This window comes from Erinaceus europaeus, chromosome 7 (genome assembly GCF_950295315.1).
Source record: "Erinaceus europaeus chromosome 7, mEriEur2.1, whole genome shotgun sequence".
Lineage (NCBI taxonomy): Eukaryota > Metazoa > Chordata > Mammalia > Eulipotyphla > Erinaceidae > Erinaceus > Erinaceus europaeus.
In genome coordinates, this window is record NC_080168.1 from 106126990 (window position 1) to 106142953 (window position 15964).

The 15964-nt window shown below is 48.7% G+C and overlaps 2 protein-coding genes across 4 annotated transcripts in view; both read left to right on the forward strand.

Annotated features, from left to right (window-relative positions):
• The window catches only part of CTDSP2 (CTD small phosphatase 2), a 29521-nt gene extending 21064 nt beyond the window's left edge, over positions 1-8457 (forward strand). The window contains exons 4-8 of the mRNA XM_007516660.3: positions 110-211; positions 1061-1117; positions 4513-4605; positions 4694-4879; positions 5036-8457. Of these exons, the coding sequence (XP_007516722.1) occupies positions 110-211; positions 1061-1117; positions 4513-4605; positions 4694-4879; positions 5036-5161 (564 nt within the window). The 3' untranslated portion in view covers positions 5162-8457. The remainder of the gene's footprint in view (positions 1-109; positions 212-1060; positions 1118-4512; positions 4606-4693; positions 4880-5035) is intronic.
• A 907-nt stretch (positions 8458-9364) lies between these two features.
• Positions 9365-15964, forward strand: part of AVIL (advillin) — a 48913-nt gene continuing 42313 nt past the window's right edge. For 2 of the 3 annotated variants that reach the window (XM_060195020.1, XM_060195019.1), the window contains exons 1-4: positions 9365-9560; positions 12538-12622; positions 13244-13318; positions 14251-14447. In XM_060195020.1, coding sequence (XP_060051003.1) covers positions 12557-12622; positions 13244-13318; positions 14251-14447 — 338 coding nt within the window. In that variant the 5' untranslated portion in view covers positions 9365-9560; positions 12538-12556. Of the gene's footprint in view, positions 9561-12337; positions 12623-13243; positions 13319-14250; positions 14448-15964 lie in introns of those variants that run through there. The other variant, XM_007516661.3, reaches the window with a different exon arrangement.

Below are 15964 nucleotides of genomic sequence, written 5' to 3' on the forward strand. Positions count from 1 at the left end.
TGTGTGTATATGTCTTTCCCAAAGCTCTGCCCTTTCACACCTATCACCCTCTGATACCCCTCATTTATTTTAGTCTAAGAGATGCTTTTTGTTTGCTGTTTGGTTTTAGATCCCAGGAACCTGCCTCCTCCCAGAGGTGACAGAGGAAGATCAAGGAAGGATTTGTGTAGTCATCGACTTGGACGAAACACTTGTGCATAGTTCCTTCAAGGTAAATCAGCATCTGGAGCTCTTGTATGCCCACGGTGCTAGGAGACCATCTAAAGTCAATGACGGAGGGTAGTGAGGGGTGGGGGGCAGCATCTCTGGCATTTTGTCCACACTGGCACTGCAGATATCTAAGAGCCACACTGAAGAATCTTGAGCAGGACCTTGTTCCTCCCTGCACACAGGCTATTGTCCTGGTCTCCCCTCCAACCCCCCAGTCACAGCACAGTGAGCTCCCAGAGCTCTGTCCACACAGGCCTATAGAGGATGGGCTGCCCTACAACCTGCCCTCTCTATTTCACCAAGGTGTGCTTCTAACTCAAGAAGACCCTAGGGAGTTGGGCGGTAGCGCAGCGGGTTATGTACACGTGGCGCAAAGCACAAGGACTGGCATAAGGATCCCGGTTCGAGCCCCTGCTCCCCACCTGCAGGGGAGTCACTTCACAAGTGGTGAAGCAGGTCTGCAGGTGTCTGTCTTTCTCTCTCCCTCTCTGTCTTCCCCTCCTCTCTCCATTTCTCTCTGTCCTATCTAACAACGACGACATCAACAATAATAACTACAACAACAATAAAAACAACAAAGGCAACAAAAAGGAAATAAATATTTTTTAAAAAGAAGAAGATCCTGAGCCTTTCTCAACGTGGGTAGAATGTAGGAGGTGTGATAGGGAATCCAGAAAGGGGCTATTGTCCCCTGAACTGGGATGAAAAATGTTTCAGTGGGGCAGCCTGAGGAGCTTTGCAAAGTGTCTTAAGACCTGTCCCCTCCTCCCTGGGAACAGGGCAGGAGCTGTGACAGAGTGGAGTCTCATTGCCAGTTCACATTGACCTGTGCGACTTTTCTGCCTTCTAGCCAATCAACAACGCTGACTTCATCGTGCCTGTTGAGATTGAGGGGACCACTCACCAGGTGAGCTGCTTGTCAGGCCACACCCAACTCGAGGACTGGAGTCCACCTCCACTCCCCACCCCTTTCTATCAATTGACCCCTGTCCTGTAACTGCACTTTTTTTTTTCTATGACTTTATTCATAAAGAGGATAGAAAGAGAGCCCCAGGGTGTGGTCCAGGAGGTAGAGCAGTGGATAAAGCATTGAACTCTCAAACATGAGGTCACGAGTTCAATCCTGGTAACACGTACCAGAGTGATGTCTGATTCTTTCTTTCTCTGCCTATCTTCTTCATGAATAAATAAATAAAATATTTTTTAAAGAGAGAGAGACAGCTAGAGCATCACCGGCACATATGATGCCAGAAAGTGAACTGGACCTTGTGCTTTGAGAGTCCGTCACTTTCTGTACTGTGCCACCTCCCGAGCTGCACGTGGTGATTTAGTCATTTCTGTATAATAACAATAACTGTCATTTACTGACTAACACACCCCTGATTGTGGCCAGCACAACTTCGTGGTTGATTCCATTCCCTCTAGTCAGTATGAGGTTGTGGTTGTTGTTGTTGTTTATGAGAAAAAGAAACAGACCCTAGCACTGCTCAGCTCTGGCTTATGGTGGTGCTAGGCATTGAGCCCGAGAGCCTCAGGCATGAAAGTCTTTTGTATAACGAGTTGCTATCTCCCCAGCCCATATGAGCTATTTTCCTTTCTTATGCCCAACTAGTCCATCAAGTGTATTTCTTTTTCTTTTTTTTTTTTTCCTCAGCCTTGGTGTCTCCTATATGAAGTCTTTTTGTCTTTTTTTTTTTTTTTTCTTTAATATTATTTATTGGATAGAGTCAGAAATTGAGAGGGAAGAGGGAGAAACACCTGCAGTGCTGCTTTATTGCTCGAGAAGCTTTCTCCTGTAGGTGGGAACTACAAAAGCCAGGTCCTTTCTCATTGTAACATGTACACTCAACCAATTGTGTCACTGCCCCCCCCCTTTAAATTATTTTAATGAAAGAAGCATATATAAAGACTCAGAAAGTCAGAGCACTGCTCAGTGCTGGCTTATGGTTGTGCTGGGGACTGAACCTGGAACCTTGGAGTCGCAGACATGAAGGTCCTTTTGTATAACCGTTATGCTGTCTCTCCAGCCCTTCCTCCCCCTTTCTTTTATAAATATTTATTTATTTTATTGCCACCATGACTATTGCTGGGGCTCAGTGCCTTAACAATGAATCCACCATTCCCAATATGTATTTTTTCTTTTATTTTACTATAGACAGAAATTAAAAGAGTAGGGGGAGATAAAGGGAGAGATACCTATAGCACTGCTTCACCACTGCAGGTGGGAACTTGGGACTTGAACCCGGGTCCTTGCACATGGTAATGCGTGCACTCTACCACCAAATCCCAGCCCCTTGTGTGAAATCTTAGTTGTAGCTCTTTCCTCTGAGTCCCCACATTGGATCCTGCCCCAGTTAAAGAGCACTTGAATCTAAATAGGGTCAGGCCCTGGCCCTACATTCCCTGCTCAGCCCTGGCTTAATAGTCAATGGTGAAAACCCATTATTGGCTCAGAGTGCTTGCCTGAAGACCTGCCAGCTGGGCTGAGAGTCAAGGACCATCAGGTAGTACTGGTAGTCCTGATACTTGTTTGCATGTCCTGGTCAATGGCAGTCACTTACTTGTACAGAGATGAGGTGTAGGACTTCTGTTGGTTGTCATTATTGTCCTGTGTCCATCACCACCCCCACCTGAAGTACTGTGCCAGGCCTCACTCCAGCCCCTGGTCAGAGCCAGGCTTCACCCTCAGCCTGCCTGCCCTCTGCCTAACAGCCCTTTACAGTCTAGCTGAGGGTGTGGAAATGCACAGACCTTCCAGAGGAAAGACAAAGGTATCATTTCAGCCAGGCAAATATAAACTCTGGCTACTAAAGGAGGGTGTGTGAAGGATGGTAATGAGGAGGAGGACCGGGAGAATATTCACTCTACGCTAGAACACACACCTACCTTACCATGCCTGAAGACCCAGGGTTCAAGCCCTTAGCACCACATGGGAGCACCATGGTGTTGTGGGAAGCTCACTGAATGATAGATCATTGCTGTGATTTCTCTCTTCTGTCTCTCCCTTTCTATCTAAAATTACTATTGTTATTATTTTGGTGTCCTGTGGCCTCAGACTTGCAATTTCACCTTTTAGACCAACCTTTTCAGATAGACTGATGGCAGACAGAGAGAGGGAGAGACAGCACAGCACCGAAGCTCTCCCCAGTGCCATAATACTCCATGTGGTCTGCCTGCCTGGGCCACAAACCTGAGCTGTGTGTATGGCAAGGCACTTGCCTTACCAAGTGAACCGTCTTTCCAGCCCCAGTATCTGAAATTAAATAGGGGGAAAATCCTCTAGAAGCAGTAGACTCGTGTGTGTAAGACTGGTGTAAAACATAATTTGGGGGGGGGGGGTGACTGCCTGCAGAAGGTAGGCTTTCAGGGGATGCCTAACTCAGGATAAGCAGGAAAAGCACAGGGCTTGTCAAAGACAAGGTTGAAGAAATGGCAAGTAAACAGGAGCCTGACTGTGGGAGCCTGAAGTGGATTGTGCCTACTACAAAAGTTGGGGGGAATCTGATGAAAGGGAGTCTTGGCAGGTACACACTATTTGAGCAGAGAGTGACAAGATAAGGATAAAGGCTTTGATGGGATTATCCTAGTAGTTTGTGTGGGCTGGCTGGGAGGGGAAGGGAAACGGTAAAATGCAGACCTGGAAGGACAGACAGCCAGTGAACATTTTGGGCCAAACTATGCAAGATCCTGTAAGGAGGACAGTGTTTGGGGTGGTTGACAGAATAAGCACAAAAAGGGTGTGTGTGGGGGGCATCGAGAGCAAGATGCTAGTGGATGTCTGTAGTCACTGAGGGGAGACATCACTTTCCCCTGGTGTATTTTAGAGAAGGCATGAGGGCTTGAGAGTGTGGAAAGTGTCTGCAGCCTTTCCTGACAAGGGACGTGGACATACTGTCCTTCCAGAGCCAAGGACAGGAAACTCCCACAGAGGCTGTGGCTGGATTCAAGTAATCCAGGATAGGCTGTTTCCATCTGTGAGGCCTATTCTTGATTACTTGTTTCTGGAGGCAGCTGATGATTCACCGCTGGAAACAGATGACCCCGGGACATGGTCAGATGCATTTTTTCCTGAATTGGGTCAAGGTAGGGCCACCCAGCCAGCAGAAGCCTGGTGAGAAGCTGGTGTTAATAACCTGGTTTGTTGGGCAGGGGACTTCCAGCCAGGTGGCCCCAGAGGCTGGAGTTTGCTAGTCTGTCTGCACAGAGTAAGGTGTGAACCCACTTACTGCTCTTTGTGTCAGTGGTGGCGACGATGCTTCTGTCACAGAGGTGCCACCAACAAGCCACTCTGTTTTTTCTCAGGTTTATGTGCTCAAGAGGCCTTACGTGGATGAGTTCCTGAGAAGAATGGGGGAGCTCTTTGAATGCGTCCTCTTCACTGCCAGCCTGGCCAAGGTACCTGTGGGCAGCCAGGGAGAAAAGAACCGGGGAGGGCAGTAGGAGCCAGGACTGCAGCAAGCCAAAGCGTCTTCCCTTTTCCCAGTATGCCGACCCTGTGACAGATCTGCTGGACAGGTGTGGAGTGTTTCGGGCCCGCCTCTTCCGGGAATCCTGTGTGTTCCACCAGGGCTGTTACGTCAAGGACCTCAGCCGCCTGGGAAGAGACCTGCGGAAAACCCTCATACTGGACAACTCGCCTGCTTCCTACATCTTCCACCCTGAGAATGCAGTGCGTACCTGCCCTGTGTGGGAGACGGGTTAGGGCAGGAACTGTGAGCTTTACTGGAGGGAGGGACTACTCCAGATCAGCCAGCCAGCCCCCCGGGGCTCAGCTGGAGGAGTGAGAACTGGCAGTCAGATTCACAGCACCATCTCTCTGCTCTAGGTACCTGTGCAGTCTTGGTTTGATGACATGGCAGACACTGAGTTGCTGAATCTGATCCCCATCTTTGAGGAACTGAGCGGAGCAGAGGATGTCTACACCAGCCTTGGGCAGCTGCGGGCCCCTTAGTCCTCCCTGCTTCCAAGCAGCGGCCATCCCAGTTAAGGGGACTTGCCTACACTGTGCCTTCATGATCAGCCTGACAGAGTGGGATCCGGAGCATCTCACCAAATGAAGCTTGGAAATAGAAATGATTACAAAGATTTAGGACAGGTTAGATGCCGAGTAGGCAAATATCAAACCAACTATAGCCAGAACTACCTACTCCCTGAGTTGGGCTCCCATGGGGTGTGTGTGTGTGTGTGTGTGTGTGTGTGTGTGTGTGTGTGTGTGTGTGTGTGTGTGTGTGTGTGTATCTTGCCTTGAACCATAGCCCTGGGGTATAATTATTTCAGGTTGAGGGAGAATCTGAAAGACTAAAATTCTCCCTAAGTTAAGCCTGTCATTTTATCCAGTCACCCTAAGAGCCACTGAGCTCTAGCAGGATGAAGACAATTGAAGGCTCCGTTGCCAAACCATGGCCTTTGCTCAGTGTTGTAAGGCTCAGGCCAAGGAGAAAGGAGGGCAAGAGGCTGCCTTCTGGTGCCCTAGGGGACTCCCCCTCCCCCTTTCTGAAACCTTTCTCCAGCCAGCTGCTGCAGACAGACAGATGACATCTCTGCATCTCTGGGAAGAGGAAAACTTGCTCCCAGGACCTGTAGCCTCAGTGGCCGCCAAGGCCTGTGCACTCGCCTCCAGCTGAGTGCCTGGTTTGGGCCTTCTCTCTGGGGTCTCCCCAAGGCTTGGGTACCAGACCTGCCTTCCTCACCACCTAGCCATAGTCTTGAACCTATGGGGAAGGAGGTTCACAGTATCTGCCCTGGAAGAGGACAGATGATTGATTTCCGTTCTTTTGACTCTGTTTTAAAATTCTCTTTCTAAACATGGAGTGTTGGACCTGTTTTGTTTCCGCAGAGCTACAGCCCTGGGGCTAAGATGACTGGGAGGCACTGGGGGTGCAGGAAGAGGAAAATCCTGAAAGCGTGAATGTGTGTCCCTTTGGCTTGTTAGTCGGCTGAGCATGGGACAGTTGTCTGTAAATCTGCCCTTCAGGGATTTTCTGCTGGTGCTGGTGTAAGGACTTGCATTCCAAAGTCCATGCAGGAAGGGCGCTCCGAGTCCCGCCCCTCCTGTTTCTCGGGCAGGGCTCTTTCCTGTTGTGTCTTCCCAGGATCTGCCTTCTGCCAGGCACTCCTCTGCCCCAGTCCTCTTCCTGGCTGATGCTTTTTTATTCTCCAGAGCCTCAGAGACACTCCTGCTTTTCAAACCGGGCTAAGGGGGGAATGGTTCTGTTCATCATTTACTTTGCCAACCTAACACACCTGCCACCTGCATTGCTGACAGGTGTGAGCAAGCCCTTCACACCTGCGCTTTGGTATATCTTGCTTTCAAAGTTTCTTTATTGTGAATGCTTTAAAAAAAAAAAAGTTACAACAGATGTGTCCCCACAATGGAAAAACAAAAGGGGAAGTGCTGCTGTAATTAGGAGCACAAGGGGCTCCCTTGGGGAGCCCCAACTCAGCATCACTGCCTTAAATGGAGCCTCTCTCCCCCCCCCCCCTTCTTCCCTCTTTTCCTCCCTGAGTTGGGAAGGACTTCCTATCTCCATCTCTGTTTTCCCTAGAGGTAGGTATCCCACTGCGCTTGTAAATTGCTTCGGGTGCAAGGAGGCCTCCCACTCAGGACTCAGCCCCAACTGTCTTTTTCCAGTTTCTATCCACTAGGTCAAGCCAGAGGAACTAACCAGTTTTAAGAAACACAGGAGGCCGAGCAGCAGCTTCATGTTCTGGTGGTAGCTGACTGGCTGGAACCTTTCTCTAGTATTGCAGTGCCGTCTCCCCCTTGTCCCAAGATTGAGAGACCTTGTTTCTCCCTGTGGTGTTACAGAAGTGGAGCAGAGTCCCCAAAACCGATGTGGCCATTTTACTTTCCCCAGTATCATTCATTCCCTGGTGCCTAAGAGTTCCAGGTGTGAACCAGGAACTTTGTAGGGAGAAAAAAAAAAAGATGGGGGCTAACGACTCGGAGGTTGACTTAGGCTTCAGATCCAGCCCCCTACTCTAGGTCTCTAGCCTAGTGTTGTGAGAGGAGCTTCCAAACCCCACTCTAAAGGTTAGCCTTCAGGTCAAATCTGCCACCTGGGCCCAGCCAAACTTTTTTGACTAAATAAGCAATAAGAGGCTATAAGCTGATCCAGCCCTAGAACCCTTCCTGCCCTCCTTTGGGTCTCCAATATTTTTAAGGTGAAGGAAGGGCCTGTACCATCCCCTTTCTGTCAGGCTTTGAATGAGGTTCTTTACCACAGGCCAGGATAGCTTGGTCACTGCTGTTGGTTGACTTGTGGAGCCTCTGTTCTCTTGGCCTTACTCCTGTCAGAACCCTGCCTTGTCCACTGCACTTCAACAAAAATGTCATCCCTGTTCATCCCTCCCTGCCCTTTCCCCAGAGAAGCAACTTGGCCAAATCTGAACAGGGTCTATCCATGTGGACAAGAGCCAGCCTAAAGTCATCATTTGCTGTCTGGTTTCCAGTTTCACAGTGTGTTAGAGGCAAGTAGAGATTGTAACACTTACTCCTTAGAGGAATCAGGCCAGACTAAGTTTTGGAGGAAAGTAAGATCAGGAGGGAGTCATTTCTACTCTAGAGTCTACTCTTGAGCTTCCCACCAACCAGCTCTTCCTGTTTGAGGCTGGTCTTCTGGAGGCTATAGGCCACCAAGCCTGGTCAGCACCAACGAAAGCCATGCCAGGAACCTGCCCACCTGCCAGGGTCAGTTCTTTGAGGTGCCTCTTCAGGGACACCGTGTGTCTCTCTGATTGGGCTTCTAAATCAAAAGCCTGATGTTCGTGTCCCCCTCATAGGGGGAGCTTTGGACACAGGACCAGTTTGGAAAGGGTCAGGTAAGAGTTTCCACTCTGCACATTGTAGAGGGGGTACTCCGTAACCCACGGTCCCTTATTATAAAGAGGTCGAGTAAATTTGCCTTCAGTTAACCTGGGACCTTCTGTTGAGTCCCCTCCTGCCTCCCAAAGATTTTGATTGTTTTTCTAAGTGTATAAACTCACCTCTTAAGTGGTCCAGAAGCTTTCTTATGCTAAAAGCATGGGAAGTTTAGAGCAGTCATTCCCTGGGAAACAGACCCCCTTTTCCTGCCCTCCCTTTCCCTAGGGCCTCACTCGACAGGCAGCCCCAGAGGCCAGCCAGGCCCGAGTGTCTGCTGAAGGTTAGCCTGTCTTCCCCTTCAGGTCTTAAATTGGTTTCCCTCATCACTCTCCCCCCCCCCCCACCTTGGGCCTTTGGAGTTCCTTTGCTTGTAGTTACCCCAACATAGACATATTCCACGTCATGCTTCCTTCCCCTTTCAAGATGCCGTTTGGAGGGCAGGGGGTCTACTCCCCACTGTGAGTGGGCTGTGGGACTTGACTACCTTGCTTACAGATTCACAGTTTGATAAATTTGTTGTATTCAAAAACTTGAAATGTAGGACGCCATTTAAGTGTCTGTTTATATTTTTGGAATATTTGTATTACTTACAATTAATTAATAAAAGTGGGTTTAAAAAATATCCAGGAATGGGAGCTAGCTGCCTTCTCACTCTGCTGTCTTCATTTGGGCCCTGTGGGCACCACCCTTCCTCACATCCCTGTTGCTTACACAACACAAGTTACACAAGCCAGGCTGTGTTAGCCCCACCCCCACCCCCACCCCCCTTCCTTGGAGCCAACTTCATTGCCTTCCAGGTGCTTAATAAGCATGTGTTTTGTATCCTATTGACTTTGGTGGATGAACTAGAAGCCTTAAGGGACTCAGAGACTTTCTTTGCCCTTTACAGATTCTCCCGAAACAAGAATCGTTCTTTACACAGAAGTGAATGGACTGATGTGTAACCCCCTACAGCAAAATAGAATGACCTAGTAACAAGTAGGTCTATCCTAGACTTGCCCTCTCTATGAGAAATGCCTGGAAGCTTCTCAGGGAGGCTCTTGCCAGCTTGGGTATCCCAGGCACTCTAGTCCAATCCAGTCATCAGCATAATGCATCCATCTCTACAATATGGCAAAATCCACATCCTCCCACCCCCATCCTGCATTATTGATAGACTGCACTTTTCAAAAATCAATTAGATCAGGGCGTGGAGCTGGAGTTAGAAGAGAGGCCTTTAAAGTCTGCTCTTATTTTTACTGTTTTGAATAGGAACAGATAAAGCTTTCCCTCTGGTTTGAATAAGTCAAGCTCTGGGCTAGGCTGGCTGTGATTGGCCAGGGCTAGGAAAAATGCAGTTAAGATGCAAACACAGGCAAATATAAGCCAGTGCCTGCAGCCATTACTAAACTAAGGGGCAGAGCTAGAGCCTCTGCTTTGGGCAGGCTCTTCAGCACCACTGCTGCTCACTCACCGGAAAGCTGGGAAGCCCAGTGGAGAAGGCAAGGTAAGGTCTACCTGGAGTTCGGGTGCACGTCAGTGGGGCAGTACTAGTGCAAAGAAGAGAGAGGTCTCTAGCTTTGTCTTCTTGGGTGCGGCTTTTAAAGAGCTAAGCTAGGAGTTAAACCTACTCAGAAGTCTAGGTCCTTTCTAGAGACCACTGAACAGTCGGTGTTTTTAAAACCCGGGAGGAGAGGGAAAGGCAAAATGCCTTGCACTCTATCTCAAAGATGGTGAGGAACAATGCAGAAATTCAGACTAGCTTCCTCTACTTGGAATTATGTTCATGGAGGTAGTTTAGGAAGGATTAAAGACCACTGACTTAACTGGGGATTTTTAAAGCCACACCCCATCCCAGGGGGTTCTGTCAAAAGAATGCTGGATTAATACATTAGGACTTGGGGAAAAGGATGGGACAGATGGAACTTTGGAGAGCTTTGATGTCACAGACGGGTCACATTTTCTGGGTGTTGCAGTCTGGCAGGAAGTCCCTTTGAACATGTCTGTTCTTGCATTTCGGAGACCCTGACCCAGTGAATTACTTCCCACTTGCTAAGACACTGGCTGGAAATGGTACTGTTTTTTGCCTTGGAGACTCACTGTTAATGCCAGGTGGTTTGGCATTTACCAGGCTGACAATTATCTATCTCCAAGGAATTAGGTCATTAGTCCTTGTCCCCTTTTATTAGTTGGGTCATGGTTTTTGCCTTTAATGGCTGAACCAAGAGTCTAAAGAAAACCTGAACAAATATTTCCTGGCAGTTGTGAGCAGCACAGGGTGGGGCAGCACAAGTTATCAAATTAAATGCTCAGAATATCAGTGCTCTGTTTTATTCCAACCAGCTACAACAGGAGACAAAAGGAGTTTGGTTTTTGTGTTTTGCCAAAGCCCATTCCAAGCAGTGGTATTGCTAAGCCAGGCTTCAACCACCAAAGCTCCAGGAAAGAATAGTCAGATACGCTCCTCTTAACGAACACAATATGCTTCCAAACAGCAAAGCTCCACACAGCACTCTGTTTTGTTTTGCTTTTTTTTTTTTTAATATTTTATTTATTGATTGATGAGAAAGGATTGTTAGGAGGAGAGAGAGAAAAGAACCAGATATCACTCTGGTACATATGCTGCCAGGGATTGAACTCAGGACCTCATGCTTGAAAGTCCAGTGCTTTATCTACTGCGCCACCTCCCGGACCACTTTGTTTTGCTTTTTATCCTATGAACAGCCAAACCCACCCTTCCTCCTTTGTCTCTTGGGAGCATGCATCAGTTAGGGTATTGTCAAATCACAAGCTCCTCAAGAGCAAGAACCAGGTAGTCGATCTGTACAACCTCAAAGCTGAATGTGATGTCCACTGGGCTTCTCTACCCCTTCCTTCTCCATCCCACCCCCAGCCTGGACCACAGCACCACTGGTTCCTTGGGGTGTGTGTGTGTGGGGGGGATGAATGAGGAGGGCACCTGACCACAGGCTATACCCACCTTCCCCTGCTGGCACTGTGAACTCTGTCCCAGGCCCAACCTTACCATTTTGCTTCCCCTTTTGTCGGCAAGGCTCTAGGAAAATAATAGGCATGGCAATAATAATAATAAGGAAGTTTTTGAGTTTTAGAGTACTTTTAAAACAGTGTTAGAATTTGTGGTCCGGGAGGTGGTACAGTGGCTAAAGCACTAGACTCTCAAGCATGAGGACCTGAGTTCAAACCCCGGCAGCATATGTACCAGAGTGATATCTGGTTCTTTCTCTCCTGTCTTTCTCATTAATCTTTAAAAAAAAAAAAAGTGTTTGAATTTGTCTAGCAGGTCTTCCAATCTCTACCGGAAGATTTCCCCCCCACCAAAAAGGAAAAAAAAAAAATGGAAGTAAAAACCCAAAGAAAAGATCAGAGAGTTGACTGGAGAAGAGCGTGAGGGACCAATTGGTGGCACACCTGGTTAAGCACTCACAGTGTGTAAGGACTGGAGTTCAAGCCCCTGGTCCCTACCTGCAGGGGGAAAGTTTCCCAAGTGGTGAAGCAAGACTGCAGGTGTCTGTCTCACTCTATCTCCCCTTCTTTCACAATTCCTGTCTCTAATAAAAATATTTTTAAAAATTAAAAGAGGGAGTCTGGCGGTAGCACAGCGGGTTAAGCGTCTGTTGGCGTGAAGCGCAAGGACTGTCGTAAGGATTCCAGTTCGAGCCCCAGCTCCCCACCTGCAGGGGAGTTACTTCACAAGTGGTGAAGCAGGTCTGCAGGTGTCTATTTCTCTCCCCCTTTCTGTCTTCCCCTCCTCTCTCCATTTCACTCTGTTCTATCTTATGACTACAACAACAAAAAACAAGGGCAACAAAAGGGAAAATAAATATTTTTTAAAATTCAAACAAAGCCTGATAAATGTAATCGGGAAAGAGTTGGAGAGTGACTAAGAGAAGACAACTCACATTGGAAATAAATATTCTGACAAGCTTTTCTTCCCCATGTGCTGTTGAAGGGAGAGAAAAGTTCTGGAAGGTTACAGTATACCAAAAGGCTTAAAAACATGGGTTTTAGGATCAAATACAGATTTCATTCTAGTGTGTGATCTTGGCAAGTGAAACTGAACCTCAGCTTTCTTACTATGTGCCCTTAACCCGGCGCGCTGCCGCCCGGCCCCGAACCTCAACTTTTTAAAGAGTAAGACGAAAATTATGCAGTTTATGAGACTTAATTGTAACAATGAATCAGCACAGGGCTTAACATTTATCAGTCCTTTAGTCAATAGTTGTGGCTGTTAACCAACTCTTAAATAGGGAAATGGCAAACTTTAGGTAGGGCTCTCCAGGCAGGCAGGCTTGTCCGTAGACATGGTCAAGCCATTTCCCCCGGCACTGAGAAAAAGTGTGAGGACTGCCACAAGGACACCAATGGTGGAATGACCAACCGGAGACTGGGAAGTGACTTGGGGGCAACAGGGTGGCTGCTCACTGTGAGAAGCATCTCTCCTTGTCTGCTCTGTGATGTTTCAGTCCTGGAAAGACCAGCACCATGCCTCTGAGCAGTGCTTTCAGGGCCGTGGGCAACGAGCCTGGGATCATCACCTGGCGGATAGAGGTGAGCTGGCAACAGGCACACCCTCCTCCTTCCCCGGGGCCTGGGGGTGTGGGCTGGCTGCCCGCCCACTCAGTGACAGTCCCCAGCACACCTTTATTCTCTGCCTTATGGTTTGGGAATAGGGGCCTGCATCAAAGCGCTGGTTCCCCTCCCTTGGTCCCCTGGGTGCTCACTGCAGGTGGGGGCAGGTGGAGGAAGGACTCAGTTCTGGAGTACAGAATTCCAAACAAAAAGAAAGCATGCCCTTGATCCTGCCATCTGCTCAGCGGGTCTGTGCTTCCAGGAAATGCCCTGCGGGGATGGGTGGGGCCCTGGCCAGCTCTGGAGACAGGTCAGAATAATGGAACCTGTTTTCCACGGCTGCTCTAGCCTCTGCAAAGGGGAGCAGAAGAAGGTGAGGAGGGCACTGCACACAGGGGATACTGCCCACTCCTGCTTGGGCCAGAGCCCCTTTGGCTGACCTCCAGCTTCAGCAGTCTGCCCTGGGCAGATCATCCCCCTAGTCTGAACCAATGAATCACTGCTGCATCAAAACGGGGACAGATGCTGGAGAGGACAGTGACTGGGGGGCCGAGAGTGGGTGGGGAGACACTGGTCTGGACACACCCCTTGTCCTTCCAGAAAATGGAGCTGGCATTGGTACCCCTGAGTGCACATGGCAACTTCTATGAGGGGGACTGCTACGTCATTCTCTCGGTGAGCTCGCCCTTTTCACCAGCGTCTTCCCTGAGAGCCAGTCTTAGGGTCCCACTAGGCATCTGGCATCCAGCCTTGTGTACAACAGACCTCTAGCTCCACTATCAAAGGCTGCTGGCAGTTAGACGTTTGCATCAGAGGGTGGGCATGGAACCCTCATCCTGAACATGGAGTAGCACACAAGCAACGCCTCTCCCTTGTGGAGCCCAGACTCCAGGGTAAAGTGGTGTGGAGGTCAAGGCCAGATCATACAGGGTCACCTCTGGCTCAAGTGCTCGTTCCGGTTGAGGAGAGCAACATTCCACATGCTAGGTGCTGACACACACATGGACACACCAGCACTGTGCCTGGGTAGAAGGTAAAATAAGGCCTCCACTGGGGCCGAGGAGAGAGCATAGTGGTTAGACTCAGAGGGCCCCAGTTCAATCTCCAGCACCACCGTATGCCAAAGCTGAACAGTGAAGAGAGAGTGAAAGGTGGCCGGGTGGTGGCGCACCGGGTTAGATGAACACGGTGTAAAAGCACAAGGATCTGGTTTGAGGCCCCGGCTCCTCACCTGCAAGGGGGTTGCATCACAAGCGGTGAAGCAGGTCTACAGGTGTCTATCTTTCTCTTCCCCTCTGTCTTCCCCTCATTTCTCAAGTTCTCTTTGTTCTTTCCAACAACAACAAATGGAAAAAAAGGCCACAGGAGGCAAAAAGAGAGAGAGAGAGAGAGAAAGAAAGAAAGAGCATACCTGCTGCTCTACATTTGCTGAAGAGCAGCTAGCTATCAGCTTTTCCCCAGTATGGAGAGGAACTTGGGCTGTGATGGCTTCAGCCACACACACACAGTCTGCACTGCGTGGAGTTGGGGCCCCCAGGTTCTGGAGAAGCCTGCAGCCAAGAGGAGGGGAACAGACCCTCTGATCTGTCCCCCTGGCTCCATCCCAGACCCGGAGAGCAGGCAGCCTCCTCTCTCAAGACATCCACTTCTGGATTGGGAAGGACTCCTCCCAGGATGAGCAGAGCTGCGCGGCCATCTACGCCACACAGCTGGACGACTACCTGGGGGGCAGCCCTGTGCAGCACCGAGAGGTCCAGTACCATGAGTCTGACACCTTCCGAGGCTACTTCAAGCAGGGAATCATGTGAGTAGGTCTGTTCCGAGCAAGGAAATAAAGGACCTCTGACTAAAGAGGAGACTTATTAGGCAGAAGAAGGCTAATAAATATATAATCAGAGAAATACAGGTCAAAGTGAAGCTGTTAGAGTAGCAGAGTAGAGAGCTGTAAGGTGCCAGGTGTCGGTGAGGTGATGGGGAGATAGGAGCCCTTGTGCCCTGCTCTGGGCAGTGACGGTGACACAACATTCCCAACAGTAGTCAAATCCTACCTGTGTTGCACGACTCGCAGGACTGCTCCAGACTCATACAGACACACAGAACACAGTGTCCTCAGTAGTATTACGAGTGGTGGTGGGAAGCCGCTGGCAGCAGTGCCCACTACTCAGACCACAATGCCACTGATGAGAAGTAACGATCAAAAACACATCTTACCTGTGAATAGATCTTAGAAGCACTTAAAAGTGCTTACTGAACAGTGAGAAAACAACAGAATCAGTTGCTGTCTAAAACCACACACAAAAAATGGTAGGCTACAGTTTAAGTTTTTAAAAATATTTATTTATTTATTCCCTTTTGTTGCCCTTGTTTTTTTTTATTGATGTGGTCGTTGTTGGATAGGACAGAGAGAAATGGAGAGAGGAGGGGAGACAGAGAAGGGGAGAGAAAGATAGACACCTGCAGACCTGCTTCACCGCCTGTGAAGCGACTCCCCTGCAGGTGGGAAGCCAGGGGCTCGAACCTGGATCCTTACGCCGGTCCTTGCACTTCACGCCACGTGCGCTTAACCTGTTGAGATACTGCCCAACTCCCCGGCTACAGTTTAAGTTTTAAGGAAAATTAAGATACTAAGCTGCTAGGCTGAATACTGATGGTGTGGCGAGAAACGTGTAAGGCACGCAGATAAAAGGGTATGTGTACTTAAAACAAGAGGGGAGATCTATCAGTAACGACTGATGTTCTGTGAATTAAGTTTTAATTATTTCAGTTTGCAATCAAACTTGAAGATTGCAATCAAGATTGAAAACGGGTGGTCGGGCGGTAGCACAACGGGTTAAGTGTACATGGTGCAAAGCACAAGGACTGGAGTAAGGATCCCAGCAGTGAAGCAGGCCCGCTGGTGTCTATCTTTCTCTCTCCCCCCTCTGTCTTCCCCTCCTCTCTCCATTTCTCTGGTCCTATCCAACAACAACGACATGATAACAATAATAACCACAACAACGATAAAACAACAAGGGCAATAAAAGGAAAAAAATAGCCCCCAGAAGCAGTGGGTTCATGGTGAAGACCAAGCCCCAGCGATAACTCTGGAGGCAAAAAAAAAAAGCCGAGGCCTATCTAAATTCAATTCCTGATCAGATTAATAAATAGTAAACTGGTAAGCAGAATAATAAAAGCACTGTCATTAAATTAATGTCATATGCATTGTATGACTGGTAAAAAAAAAATATATATATATATATATATTAAAAAAAGAGGAAGGAGCAGGGCAGTGGGACACTCAGCTGAGCACACATTACCAATGCATGAGAATAGGGGTTAGGG